This window comes from Bombina bombina, chromosome 2 (genome assembly GCF_027579735.1).
Source record: "Bombina bombina isolate aBomBom1 chromosome 2, aBomBom1.pri, whole genome shotgun sequence".
Classification (NCBI taxonomy): domain Eukaryota; kingdom Metazoa; phylum Chordata; class Amphibia; order Anura; family Bombinatoridae; genus Bombina; species Bombina bombina.
Genome location: NC_069500.1, coordinates 1,109,200,804 through 1,109,216,554, shown reverse-complemented (window position 1 = coordinate 1,109,216,554; position 15,751 = coordinate 1,109,200,804). Strand labels below are relative to the sequence as shown.

Below are 15,751 nucleotides of genomic sequence, written 5' to 3'. Positions count from 1 at the left end.
ACGCGCACAAATAGTTTACTTTTAGCATGGTTAATGTGCGAGCAAAAGCACTAAATATCGCTCCACTCATAATCTGGTCCTTAATGCTTTTCTTTTTTTTTTATATTTAACTATCCCACTGGAAAAAATATATATATTTCATAGCACAAGCAAAGTAATGTAAAGTGAAATACATAAACAATGATCAACTCAGTCTCCTTTTATAATATTTATTTGTAAAATATGCAACTGATGTGTAACATACTGTATAAATAAGATCTGTATTTGGATTGATGACTTTAATAAAGATGGGCTAGAAACAGAAGGTATTAAAGGTACTTTATTGTTATACATATCTGCTTTGTCCCTGAAATAACATATTTCATGTGACCACCTATTCTTGATTAGAAAAGTAAAAGCTCAGACGTACCTGGCTTTTAAATTCTCAATATCACATGTAGTTTTTCGTAGTTCATAAGAAAGACTGATAAAACATCATCATTGTTTTATGCCAGTTTCACAGGGTTGCTTTGACTAAGTGGTATTCAAGAACAAAATCACTTTATGTTTAAGGTGAAACACATTGTTTTGCCAAAATCTTTCAACTCTTTTGATTTATTACTATTGTGAGAAGCACCAGGAAGCTTCTGTTCTGTTTTCCATGTCTACCTATGAACTAAAGTATGGTCTTATCTTCATACTCATCTTCTTCATTGAGTACCAAGAACCCTTCCAGTTCATCCATACAACACCATCATCTGTACCATGTTTTGCCATGTCCCAACTGTACTGACCACCCCAATAGTATCTGCCATTAGGATTTGCTGCATGGCACCGGTTGTACCACCAGCCACCACCATCTTCCTTAGAGCACTGTTTGTTTGGATCTGCATGTAACCTGAAGAAGAGAGAGAAATTAGAGGTTATAAAAAGCTACATATTTTTTTTACCAGGTGTTAATAAATATAGTGTTTAGCAAACTTTATACAATTAGAGATGCAGCTATATCATCACAATTTTAAATGTACCTCCCCCCTACTGTGGGTTGGCTAATTGCTCAACCCTTATCGTTATGATAACATCAGTATATAAAGTCAATACTTACCAGCCATCATTGTCTCTGTCAAATGTACTGAAGAACATTCCATTGTGTACTGTCATGGTTCTGTTTTCTCCTTTAAGTTGTATAGCACCATCCATAAGAGCATTGCCAGCGTTGCCCTTGTAGCCGGTAACAGAAAGCTGGTATTTGTTTGCCTCATTCTGTACAAGGAAGCCAGTATAATGAGAGGTCACTTTGTTGCCATCCCAATCTTCCATTTCAAATAAAGCTTCAGTGGGCCCAAGGTTAGAAAGCTGACTGATTTTGTCATTACCAAGCCAAAATTCGCCTAAAAAGCACAAATTATAAATATTTAGGCTATAGCTAATTAGGCAAGTAGGACAGGGTCTCTCTCTCTCTCTCTCTCTCTCTCTCTCTCTCTCTCTCTCTCTCTCTCTCTCTCTATATATATATATATATATAAGGTCTATGTATTATGCAGTATTTTGCGTAATCATGAGTCAATTTACTGGAGATTAAATATTCTCAGATAAATTAGCAGTTGCAAAATATCTTTTATAGAGTTTTGTGAGAGGTACATATTATTTGAATCACTAGGACAACAAAAGAAGAACAAGGATTCAGTTGGTGAAGAAGTAAGAAGAAATTAGCAAGCAGTATATATATATATATATATATATATATATATATATTTTTTTTTTTTTTTTTAATTTCTACATGTGGTGTATTGATTTTACCTGGCATGTCACAGGTACCCTTTCCTCCATTAAGGGCAATATTTCCAAATCCAGATTTGTAACCATCCCATGTCCTTCCAAAGCCAACGCTGCCATCTTGTCTGTTCTGAATAACAGTCCACCCTGGGAACGAAGGACATTAAGATTTTCTTAAATTTCTTAAATTAGGAGGTAAACATAAATTAAGCTACGTTTTTCCATTGTCCACACTACAAAGTGCTGTTGGTTCTATTTATCTATTATCATACAAAGTTCAGCTTGTCTTTTTAAAAACTCTACTGTATCTATCTATCTATCTATCTATCTATATACACACACATACATATATATGTGTTGTGTGTGTAATAAAGCCAGCACTCTCGATTCAGTCTTTCATAGCCCAGGTTGTCTCCAAATTAGTACACATCATATTTAGAAAGGCACACTCTCCGGGTCTTAGATAAATAAAGGGTGATCAGTATCTAAGGCCCGGAGAGTGCTCCTGTCTAAATTTTATATATACAGTATATATATATATATATATATAAAAATTCAAAGTTCCCATCTATAACAGCCAAAGTTCCCATCTATAACAGCCAGGGTGCTAAAGCAGTGAATTATTGATAATACATTAATAAGCTTGCACCTTCTGAATTTTCTACATTAAACTATTTATTATAGGTGATGTTTGGGGACGATTCTCTTTCCTCAGGTAAGCATTTGTTTAATATAAGCGGGACTGTTTCTGAAACAGCACATATAATAAAATAGTTTCATTAAGAAAATCCAGTGAGCGCAAGCTTATTAGTAGATGGATATAAATAGATAGACGTAAATATGTTATACACACCTCCTTGATATTTTTCATTACTATTGAAAATAAAAACACCTGTTGGTTCTTTTGCACTTACCTCCATCTTGTGTGGTCATGTCGCAATAGGCTTTGAATGGTCTGAAGAATCCATCTGGCTGGATTAGATACATTTCAGATTTATCACCTCCCTTTCTGTAGATTTCTTCACACTCTGCAAGAACACAATGCATTCATTGTAACAAAGAATAAATAGAACACAATACTATATTGTCAATATTTACGTAGATGTCAAAGCAGTTTAAATTAAAAAATGTTTAACATTACAGGGTTAACTGAAAATTTGGTAAATTTTTTAGCTGTTTTAAATCAGAGAAAATGCATTTTATTCCAGGTGTTGAAAGGGGCCAAAAGGGGTATGATATTCTGTTTGCGGATGAAAAGAGAGTTATACTGCTCTGTAAATGGAGGACAAGGGATTAACCTTGCTATTTATTTGGCTGACAAAGGTTAACAATCTTCAATATGTGGTTTACATAGGGTTAAATGCTGATTTACAGGTGGCTAACAATGCTCTGGCGTGAAAGAGTTACTCAGTGGTAAGAAATGCCTATGTAGGGAGACAGATTTCACTTTGTCTAGTGTAGCACAGATATACTAACTGTAATGTAACTGTGGTTATTTGGCTTTATTGAAATACTAACTGTAGACAGAAACGCCATAAACAGCTTCCCTAGATTCTCCACAAAAATGAGCCATGAGTATGAGTATGGACCTAGCTGAATGCATACTGATATTGCCATCATCTTTTTTTTTTAATATATATATATATATTCTTTATAGCATAATCTTAACACACAAACAACTGCACAATCTTAAAATAAAAATACCTTTGCCAGACACAACAGGAATGTTACAAGAAGAAACACATGGTGCACGACAGTTCTCCACCTGAGTGGAAATTGTAGATTCCAGCTTCTGGATTTTAGATCTCAGATTTTCTAGCACTTGGCGCAGAATGCGGATATTGGATGCAATATTGTTGTCCACATTTTCCTTGATGAAAGCATATTGCTCCTCCACTTCTGTGCTGTACTCATTTACAATCTCCTGGTTAGCTACAAAACAAAAGTATTTAGTGAATTAGCTTTTGGCACCAACCTTAGTATTACATTTTCAAAATATAAGCTTAAACATTGATTATGATTAATATGGAGTTTGAGTGACACCTCCTAACCCAAAATTCAAAAACAATATTTTAAATATAAACAACTAAACAGCAAAGAAGGCGCAGGGGTTAAAAGTCTTGTACAGGAGATTAATACTATCTAAACATATTATTATATCAACTTTTTTTTATTAAATAATAATAAGAAACATCCAAATCCTTCACCAGAAATTGTGATTCAACAAGTAAAAAGTAAACTTTACCTGTTTTTTGTCTTTCCCTTTCTTTAACTGTTTTTTCCAGAAATGATGCATACTTAAATATATTGTTTGATGATTGTGACAGAGTTTCTATCTTGTTGCGAACATCATTAATAGATCCTTTTACATTCTTCTCTTGCTTCAGGAGTGTATTTTGCAGCTCACAACCAGTGGGGCACAAGACTCCCTGTAAGATTTTATTATTGTAAAAGTTCACAGTGGCCTTGGTCTCATTTACTACAATGGACTACTAATATACATGCACTATATATATATATATATATATATATATATATATATATATATATATATATATGTATATATATATAGTTTACTGTAGTAGGAGAAAAATTATGAGTGTTTTCATTGTTAAATAAAGCCAGAGGTGAGCTTTGTTTTAGGTTATCCAGGGTAATAATTAAGCCTAGGAATATGGGCAGTCAAGACAAGCCTTCCAGTATTTATGTGTCTCATATATATGCACACACACGTGTATATATATATATATATATATATATATATATACACACGTACACATACATATATGGGTGTGTAATAACAGCAGACATATTTAATAAGACCTGCTAGTCAGTAGGTAATATACATTAACATCAATGTAAAACACTAAGCTAGACTACCATTAGAATAGAATAAAAATACTTCACGTACTTACCAGCTCTTCAAATGCATGCTTACAGCCACCTTCATCAGGATAAACAAGGATTTCCTTTTTCTGGCCACCAACTGGTGCCTTGGTTGGACGTGCCCTGTAGCCACTTCCGCTGATAGGAGGAGGTGGTTTTTGGGTGGGAACTGGTTCTCGGGGTCTAGTCAGTGGACGGTGTCCTCGAGCATCTACACTGGCGGTTTCATTCTGAGTCTAAAAAAAAATACATTTTATTATATGAGGAATAATATTATCAATAGTATCTATGCAGTGTATGAGTACATTTACAAGAAATGAATGGTTAAACATTCGAAATGTGACTACTGAGAAATATAAAAAGAATGGAATGATATTCCAGTTAAAAAAACAATTTATACTTTTTCTACAAAATTCACCAAAAAATGGTTAGGGATATTTGCATTTGATTAGTTTTTTTTTTCACAGGAACACAACATATTCCTACAGAGAAAACAAATCTAGAATAATTTTAAAATTAAACATCCCAATAAATAATTCATCAACTGAAGACTCTATACTTCTGAATTTGCGCTTTAATGTCAAGTAGATGCAAATTAGACTTGTTACATTGATGTCAAACATTATCCTACAAAATATCCATTATTTATTAGCGAATTGTATTCTCAAGTACAAAGATTGTTTTCGTGTTTTGTTATTTTGTTCTCTTTGTATACTTACTGGTATGTAAGATAATATTCAAAGAAAATAAAAGACCTCATCAAAAGTAGTCAATTATTTGTTCTTGTTTATTTTTCACATTATTCATTTTTAGTTTCAATCGGAGAAAGCAAATTCCTACATTTAATCATATGAACAGCTTGGTATTTCTAGAATACAGAACCTGGGCTTTTTATTTTCTTCATTATGAGATGAAATCTTCAAAGTTAATATTTATTCTATTATTCTTTTCTTCACTTCTGGAACCCATTCAATTTCCAACATACTATAGTTACATGCCAAAAAATGTATAACAATATGTAAAAAATATGTGTTAAAAAAAAGACATCTTCCTGAGTTATAAAGGAGTGTTGTGAGAAATCTTACCTTGTTGTTCGTTGTTTCTTCCTGAAAGGGAAAAAAACAATTTATAGTCAAAATAATGTTTCAATTTCTGCTAGAATATATTTTAGATAATTAGATATCTATTATTCTAATTACCCCATCATCGTCATCATAATCAGAGCTACCCAATACTGCAGAGGCACAAAGGACAAAGAGCAGAAATAGCTTCATTATTCTGAAAGGCTTCATCTTTTCAGTAGCCTTTTCCTGTACTAGTGTTGAAGAGAGAAATGCACCATGTTATATAGTCAGGTAAACAGCTAACACCCTCCCCAATATGGGCATTCTTCTAATAGGATGCAGACAACCTTCAAGTTAATAAGTAATTATGCTTGTACTCAAACAAAAAAAGTTTACCAGGCAAATTAACCCTATATTTGTGAGTGCATTTTTCAAATTAATTAGGGATTTTTTATATATAATATATATTTTGAATGGGAATATTATGGTCTGAAGGTGCTGATACATTCTGCTGGCTGACATGTATTTCTTTGACTATGGTATCTTTATATAGTGATATCAAATATGAATTGGGTTAGACTAGTTTTGTGCAGGCACAGGTGATTTGGTATTGTATTATTATGGTAATGCAAATATGTTGCTCCCAAACCCTGACTCCATCCCTAATAACTTTAGTTGATATTTGCCACACTTTTACAGCCAGAAATTAGAGGGCCCCCACAAGACAGAGATAATTCATGTTTTAATAAAATTAATAAATTAAATATTTGAAGAGCAAAAGAGTGGTAAAAATGAATGCCATAGAACTGCCCTATAAAACTAAAATAAATCATCCCCTCTAAATCCTACTGCCCTATGCACAGGCTTTGTTAGCTAATGCCAAATTACACCCATGCCAAGCAATCTATTATGCCAGAAACCTAAAATTTCACATCATGCTCATTCATTTTACAATTAACATGTTTAAATATCCAAACACTTTATTGCAATAATTAAACCCCATACTCATATTTAAACTGTATACTAGTTTTTATAGCTTATTAGTGAGAATGAACTAAAAGGAACAGTAAAGACAAAATTACATTTTCATAATTTTAAACAAATTTCCACTTTACTTCTAGTACAAATTTGCTTTGTACTCTTTGTGTTCTTTGTTAAAGAATAAACCTAGGTAGGCTGATAGGAGCTCAGGAGAGTGCAGGTGTTTTTAGTATTTAATGTCAGCAGTGTTTTACAACATTGTTTGTAGAAATGTTATACATTGTTTCAACCACTGCTGCCATAACGTATAAAACACAGATGCATGCACTTGGGCCCCTATCAGCTAACCTATATTTACTTTTCAACAAAGGATACAAAGTGAACAAACTAAATTTGGTAGCAAGTAAATTGTAAATGTGTTTAAAAAAATGGATATTTTATTTAAACCATGGAAGTTTCATTTTGACTTGACTTTTACCTTTAACTGATTTTTTAAACTTTATTTACAAATGGTGTTTATTAGGCTATAATTAGAGTATGTCCTATCATTTTATAATTGAAAAAAGGCCATGTGAACTGCCACACTCAAAACAGACCAACATCGATTTTCAAGAGGTCAAGGGTGTATTTTTTAAATTATTCTTCTGTGAAAATCCTGAAAAAAGTGCTGGAAAAGTGTTTTCCCATGGACTGGAATACTGATGCTGAAATTTCATCCTGCAAGGTATAGGCGGTATTGTCACGCTACAAATTCATTTGACAACCTTGTGATAAAAGGGTTATTGGAATGGGTTCAGATTTGAAAACACCTAAAAAAAAAACACATTACATATGAAATTAGATGCCAGTTTTCCGTAAGAATGATGAAAGTTATTTTTGGCGGCAATATATATATATATATTTTGAACATGTTTAAAGGGACAGAAAACCCCTTGAAATTAAAATAAATTTCTGTTGTGTTGCTATAGAATAAAATATCAGTCAAGTCTAAACGTTTTAAAAACACATTAACATAATTTTTAATAGTAAAACTCCACCCACTGTTTGTTTTATTTGGAGGTGCCTATTGGGGCTTTAGTCTGTAGACAATAAGGCTAGCCATAATCATACTGTTAGTATAAAGTACATTGTTTTGCAGTTGTTAGTAACTAAATCCAATAAGGGAAATATATGTAGCAAGGTCAGAAGTCAGCAGGGTACATTTCAAGTTCTGAGAATTAGAAAATTCTCCATTTTCAGCACTGTTAAATGAAAAGGGGCAAAATAAATAATGAAAGTATATTGTTTAATTATGTATCACTAATATATATATATATATATATATATATATATATATATATATATATATATATATATATATATATATATATATATATATATATATATTAATAAAGGTCCCTTTAATGATATATTATCTGCAGTATAATTGTCTGCTGTACCAATTGTTCCCATTCAAGTCATTAAAACTTACACAAATCAGGCCAACATCACAATTTTTCTGAAGAATAAATAGTTCACCCTATGCTTTAATGAGATAATTTTGATCCGGAAATACCAATGATATAGGTTTATAGACAAATAATTATGCAGTATGCAAAATATATTTTGTATGGGTATCTATAAAAAAATGTCCAGAAAATAATAATATGTGTAGATAAAATGATAAAATCAAATTACAGTTTTAACTGCCATCATATTTTTAACTCTATAGCAAGTATTTGTCTATATAGGTCATTTGCATTTGAGATCAACCAAATAATATCTAGCGGATCATGTAACCCTTATAATGTGAGATCTCAAGTGTGTGTTGGTTTATTTTGCTAAATTTAAACAACATAACATTATAAGTGGGCAAATGTTTTATGGACAGCAGGTATACTAGAAATCTGAATAATAATATATGGTATATATCTAGCATAAAACTCTGGCATCAAACAATTATAAAGAAATTATTTTTATTGTTGATTGACCAAGATAAAATTTGAGAATGAATCAGACTACTGGCCACACAGTTATTTCACGAAGACCATAATAAGCGCACAATTTGCAGTCTAAATTCCCATCAGTCAATTGTTGCATCACAATTATGCAGTTTGTACGTAAATTTATGAGCACACTAGAAGTGAGTCATTTCCGATTTCCCTTGATTAAACCATTTTTTTTGTGCTGAACATACAAATATTTGTTACCAACCCACCTTTCCATGCACAGTCAGTATTATTTGCCAGACGCTGTGTTGATTTCTGAGTCTGTACATGTTATCTCTTCTACCTCTCACATGCAACCGTTTGTGGGAAATTACGCTTAGCAGTGCAACAAGTGGGCACAATTTATTTGTTTATAACGTTCACAGTGTAGTAAATACTATCTATTTTATCATTTCCATTTTGTTGTACTGATAGAATGCAGAGCTTATTGAGATCAACCTGTGTTATATTTACAACAAAAACAGACTAAGGGCCCAATTCTCTAAAGCTCACTCTGAATTCTAGATTCTGTAAGGGAATTCATTTTATTTGTGGAATATAAAATGGAAATCTCTTTAGTGCTTGCAAGTGATAGCCAGTACGGTTACACAAATGGGTGTTTTTAAAAATAAAAAAAAAATCTTGATCTTGGTTTTTATGTATTAGTTTCATTATATAAATGTATATTAAACTAATTGGATATATTGAAATGAAGAGAAATACAATGTACTTTATGTATTATGGTTGTTAAAGGGCTTTTAAAGTCAAGCTTCTTTGTGGGTGATTCTGACCCTTTTATGGGGGTTAACAAATATTATTTTAACAGATATCTGAAAATTTTCATTACAGATATATAGATAGATAATTATAAATAGATATATAGATAGATAATTATAAATAGATAGATAGTATACTTTACTCCACAACTTCTGTAGTATATCATTGGCAGTGATAAAACAAAGTAATACAGTATATGATAAATAAGCCCCTAAATTTGCTTCAGCTAACATTTTGTGTAACAGGTGAAGTATTTGCTCTGTTCTTATATCTAATCACAGGGCAATGCACTTTCACCAGCCCACACTTGGCCATTAGAAGGACAGATAATGGAACAAAGATCATGCTTCTGTCCCTGCTATCACTCTAGGACAAGAGTCCTTAACCCTACGATAACCTGTTTGTTTAATAAAATGCAACATTAGCCTTTTATAACTGATATGTGAATTTTGACCAAAAAAATATTTGTATTTAGTACATAATCTACAAATTTTTTTAAAAAAACAACTCTTGTATAAACATTACGGTCAGTCTTAAAGCTAATTACAACTGAAATCTCAGAGGAAACTGATAGTAAAGATAACAATATAGTATCAGACTTCAAATTACATCAATAAAAAAAATATTTATATAAACACAGCTACACTGAATAAAGATGCAAAGCAATTAGCATTTTAACAAACGTTTAATCTCTTCTAATTTTAAATTTTAAAAAAATGATGTCAGACATTTGCAGTTGTCTATAAGCGCTGGTACCCAGTCAAAATGTGTGTGTTTATATATATATATAAAATCTCTTCATGTAAGGGCACTCACAGGTATTTAAAAATCTTTAAAATGTATTAGGAAATCTTCATAAAAAGTCAGATGTCGACGTTTCAGCTCATAGCCTTTATCAAGACAACATGTCCTAAAAAATACAAAACAGAAAACATACCACATAAACATCATAGAAACGTGTACCCCTTCAACCCACAGTTATACAAATATTGCCTATACCAAAAATACACTAGTTAAAAACATCATCATAATATGGTTCTACTCCTTCTACTGCAATATTAAATCAAAGGAGACATATTTATAAGGAACTGTCACTATACCAGGACCAAATCTGGGTTGAAACTCTACCAGTAATAGGTATATACCATTCCCACAATTACTTATAATAGTGTTGAATGCATCTTGAATGGGCACTATCACTTACCCATAAGTCCCAAGCTGTATGGAATTGGTGAAAATGTCAACTATACGAGAGCCACGTCAAGTCAAGAAATTACTCACATAGTATGTGTTTGTGGTGTAGGTAATCCTCAAGAGAATACAAAGTAACCATACTAATCAAAATTCAACAATATAGAATTCAAAGCTAGATCCAAAGAAAAAATATATAAACCAGCCATTAGATACATTTATAATGCAACAACCAATAATTGCTACATAGTCCTTTTAAAATACGTGAAGTAAAAACCCCAACTAGATCAACATAGAGAGGTGAGCAGCATCTCAATAAATGCAATAGTGCAAATCTAAATCTGAAGTGCATGAAAAAATATAACTAGAATATAGTTCAATCACAACAAAATGTGAGGATTGAATAAACATTAAATGGACACTGAACCCAACTTTCTAATTCACTCCTATTATCAATTTTTCTTCGTTTTCTTGCTATCTTTATTTGAAAAAGAAGGTATCTAAGCTTTTTTGGTTCAGTAATCTGGACAGCACTTTTTTATTGGTGGATGAATTTATCCACCAATCAGCAAGAACAACCCAGGTTGTTCACCAAAAATGGGCCGGCATCTAAACTTACATTCTTGCAATTCAAATAAAGATACCAAAAGAATTAAGAAAATTTGATAATAGGAGTAAATTAGAAATTTGCTTAAAATGTCATGCTCTATCTGAATCACGAAAGAAAAAAATGTGGGTTCAGTGTCCCTTTAACTAATATAACCCATATTAAATACAATAACAAAGATAATAATAAAAAAAAACTGTGAACAGCGCAACCTGCCCATAGCACCGAAATCATTGTGCACATCGAGTCAAAAAAATTATAATCCTAAAGCCATCGTATAACAATATACAGAGTGAAATGCCAATAGGCATTGTGCCACATAATAATGTCATATTGCACATATTAAATTAAAGTACTTCCTAACGTGTATAGTCACACAAGAGTTTATATAGACCCTCTTATCCCTACATCAGCATATGAACAATATATAAGGCCGCATTAAAATAGTAACGATCATTCAGCTAGATTTAAAAGTATAAGAGTGACGCATCATCCAATAAAAGCCCACAAGTGAATTCATGCTGACAATGCATGGAATTCACTTGTGGGCTTTTATTGGATGATGCTTCACTCTTATACTGTGATGTTTATGTTGTATGTTCTCTGTTTTGTATTTTATAGGACATGTCGTCTTGATAAAGGCTCGACTATGACCCGAAACGTCGACATCTGACTTTTTATGAAGATTTCCTAATAAAGTTTAAGGATTTTTAAATACCTGCGAGAGTCCTTACATAAAGAGATTATTCTATATGATAGATTTTTTAGATTGCACCCGGGTTGTGTGAAGATTATAGTGGTGGAGTCCTTAGCTACAGACAGCTATATATATATATATATATATATATATATATATATATATATATATATATATATATATATATATATATATATATATTCATTACAATTATGGCTGTTTCTCTGAACCTAGAATGTGTTTTTGGCCTGCAGAAAAAAATCCTATATTTAAAGGGACATTAAACTGCTGAGCACAACTACTTTACTTTAGTTCCTACTCACAATGCTATTGTTTTTCCTCGTGCCTACAATTCTCTTCAAAGTCTTTCTCTTATTTTGAGCCTTTACAAGTGCTGGCTAGTGAAATTAAATCTTCACACTAGGAGCCGCCATCTTGAAGTTTAAGTATTTATGCACAATATGACAGGAGCAGTGTGCAGTCATAAATATGCGATATTGTTGTCTTCATGACAACCATTGCTATGCACTTCAGTTTACAGTGCACAATACAGAGCAGGAGCTGTACATTTTTGCATTGGCTACATTTCCCTATATTATTTCTAAAGGGCTTTTTTATATTTGTTATGTAAACTAATTTATTTAAACTATGATAAAAACCTGGAAATATGTAAAGCTTCTGCTTTCTAATGTGCAAGATAATCCAAAGTGGAATGTGAAGCTGTCAAAAAGCCGGTAACATCAGTGATCTGTGAAAGCAGCAATACGTGAGCTACAAGATGGCGGCTCCCAGTGTACAGAGGAAGAGCTTTGCCAACTGACTTCTGTAATGGGTTAAAATAAGAGAAGAAAGGATTTAGAGAGCGCAGCAAGTACAGGAGGTACACTAGCATGGTGAGTTGTAACCATACTGCTGTAGTTTTATTTAGCACTTTAATGTCACTTTAACATTGAGCTGAAATGGTCTCTAAAATCACAATCTGCAATAACAATCCTTTTTCTTGATACTTTTCACCAGGTTTTCAAGAACATTTTACACTTAAAGGGATATGAAACCCAAACATTTTTTTTGTGATTCAGACAGAGCATACAAGTTTAAAAAAGTTTCAAATGTACTTCTATTATACAATTTGCTTTTTTTCCCATGGTATTCTTTGTTGAAGAGTTACTTAGGTAGGTGACTGGAGCCCTACATGGCAGGAAATAGTGCTGCCATCTACTGCTCTTTCAAATGGATAAAAAAAAGTCAAAACTGCTGCCATTTAGTGCTCCAGACACGTGTACGCTCCTGAGCTTATCTCCCTTCTATTCAACAAACGATACCAAGAGAACAAAGAAAAATTGATAATAGAAGTACATTTGAAGGTTGTTTAAAATTGCATGATCTGATTCATGAAAGAAAAATGTTGTCTTTATGTGCCTTTAACACATTTGACACCTAAATATACTTGATAACATCCTGAAATTGCCTTTTTAACAAATTTGCAAGTGTTCCAAGATGATTTGGAATAATTCCATTATTTTGAGCATGTGCAAGACTCTCTGAAATGGCCACAACGCCATTAAGAGGTATATTTGTTTCTATGGTATATATTGATTAAAGCTCTATTCATCGCTATTGTAAAGCCTTGGGTGTGTGCATACATTTTGAGCACAAAGGGCCAGATTACATATGGAGTGGTATTTAAATGGACAGTTTAGTCAAAATTAAATTTCATGATTCAGATAGGGCATGCAATTTTAAACAATTTTCTAACTCCTTTTTATCATCAAATTTGCTTTGTTCTCTTGCTATTCTTTGTTGAAAGCTAAACCTAGGTAAGCTCATATACTAATTTGTAAACCATTATAGGCCGCCTCTTATATCAATTCATTTGACAGTTTTGCACAGCTAGAGGGTGTTAGCTCATGTGTGCCATATAGATAACATTGCGCTCACGTCCGTGGAGTTACTTATGAGAGGGCACTGAATGGCTAAAGTGTAAGTGTGTCAAAAGAACTGAAATATGGAGGCAGTCTGCAGAGGCTTAGATACAAGGTAATCACAGGGGTAAAAAGTATATTAGTATAACAATTTTGGTTATGCAAAACTGGGGAAATGGTAATAAAGGGATTATCTATGTTTTTAAACATGTGCTAACTCCACTAGAAGTAAGCTCTATGGGGTATATTTACCAATGTGCAAAGTAGCGTATCATGTCCGCTGCACATTGCGGGACATCAATAAATGCAGACAGCATACGCTGTTGCCATTTATCATTGCACCAGCAGTTCTTGTGAACTGCTGGTGCAATGCCGCCCACTGCAGATTCATAGCCAATTGGCCGCTAGCAGGGGGTGTCAATCAAACAATGGTATTCGATCGGGTTGATTTCTGTCTGCCGCCTCAGAGCAGGCGGACAAGTTATGGACCAACAGTCTTCATAACTTCTGTTTTTATATGGAGCTTGATAAACATGCCCCTTTGTGTGCATTGGGTAGCGCTTGTTGAAACTAAAACGTTTTCACTTGCACGCTAACCCAATGCGCTCAAAAAGCGGAAGTTAAGATATCTCAAACGTGTTTATGTATTCCTTCATAGAAGTCAATGGAGCAAAAAAAGTGGAAAAAACCTAACACCCTACTTGCACAGAAAAAAATATTGCATATTCTCATGTGCACTAACCCGACGTGAAAATATGAATATTTCACATTCTATACCTGAATATATATATAATTACTTTAGTATAGATTTATGCAGATATATATAGGAATATCTATTTAAAAATACTTAGAACCTATTCTGCTATGTGAAGAACATTGGAATGTGAAATATTTACAGTAGTAAATACACAGTAAATATGAATATTGCATACATATGCTTTTACATGTTTTTATGTACTTGACTGTAATGAGCTTAAATGCACTTATTTATATGTCTATATATGTATACATATGTATGTATGTGTTTTTATGTGTATATTTGTTTGTAAATACATAAATACACATATAAATACATAAATACACATATAAATACATAAATAGATATATAAACACATATTTAGACATGTATATGTATGTATCGCTATGTTAAAGCCCTTTTCTTGCCTATTTTTTTTTTAACACCTGAACCCTCATATCTTTGAGCCCTTATAACTTTTCTGTGCAATTTGTTTTAATCATTTTTATTAGACAGTGTTATTATGAGTGTAACTGTACTTTTAAATTAATTTTTTTATGTGTTTTGTGACCATTTTTTGTTTTGCAAAACAGTTAACCAGAGCTCGGAGGACCCATTATGCTGATCATGAGTGTTAACCTCAATTGTGCTCAAGCAATCTCGTTACATCCGACATGCGCAAGCAGCCGTGATAAACCCCTTTTTTGCTTGTGCGTAACTGTTAGCGTGCCACTTGTAATCTGGCCCTAAATGTATAACATTGTTGCAAACACTTATGCAAGAGCACATGCATTGTAGTACTCAGTAATGTTTTGATCATATAGTGCTCAAGACACTTGCATATTAATAGGTCCACCTCACGGTTTCATAGAAAGCAAATGAGTTTCAACAATGTTAACAAACAAAAAAAAGTATTTGTGACTTTCATGTCCATTTTGTTACTCTCCCATAACTTTTTTCATTGTACAAATAGCTTTACATCTTTTCCTTGTGATTATTCACTGTCAGGTTTGTGCAAGCTGAACCTCTCTTTGGAACACTCTACCTCACACATTAAGCACTTTTTAAAAACCAATCTGTATGAACAAATGTATCAATCATCGTCTCACATCCCCCGTACAAATTATTCCTACTCTGTCGTTTGGTTCCTACTTCTTTTTGACTCAAA

The 15,751-nt window shown here is 32.7% G+C and overlaps 1 protein-coding gene across 1 annotated transcript; it reads right to left on the bottom strand.

Annotated features, from left to right (window-relative positions):
• Nucleotides 1–301: 301 nt before the first annotated feature.
• Nucleotides 302–5,962, bottom strand: FGB (fibrinogen beta chain). Its single transcript, XM_053703757.1, has 9 exons — nt 5,841–5,962; nt 5,727–5,747; nt 4,671–4,877; nt 4,001–4,184; nt 3,460–3,687; nt 2,670–2,783; nt 1,780–1,902; nt 1,085–1,370; nt 302–877 (listed from the first exon to the last, which is right to left on the bottom strand). Exons 1-9 carry the CDS (start codon nt 5,931–5,933, stop codon nt 649–651), a joined length of 1,485 nt encoding a protein of 494 aa, XP_053559732.1. The 5' UTR covers nt 5,934–5,962; the 3' UTR covers nt 302–648.
• Between the last annotated feature and the right edge of the window lie 9,789 nt (nt 5,963–15,751).

Excerpts from the sequence above, each read along its gene's own strand:
- FGB (XM_053703757.1), bottom strand. The coding sequence starts at position 5,933 with ATGAAGCCTTTCAGAATAATGAAGCTATTTCTGCTCTTTGTCCTTTGT. Across the intron at positions 4,185-4,670 it reads AGCATGCATTTGAAGAGCTG|GGAGTCTTGTGCCCCACTGG; the intron begins GTAAGTACGTGA and ends AAAATCTTACAG. Across the intron at positions 1,371-1,779 it reads GGGTACCTGTGACATGCCAG|GCGAATTTTGGCTTGGTAAT; the intron begins GTAAAATCAATA and ends TGTGCTTTTTAG.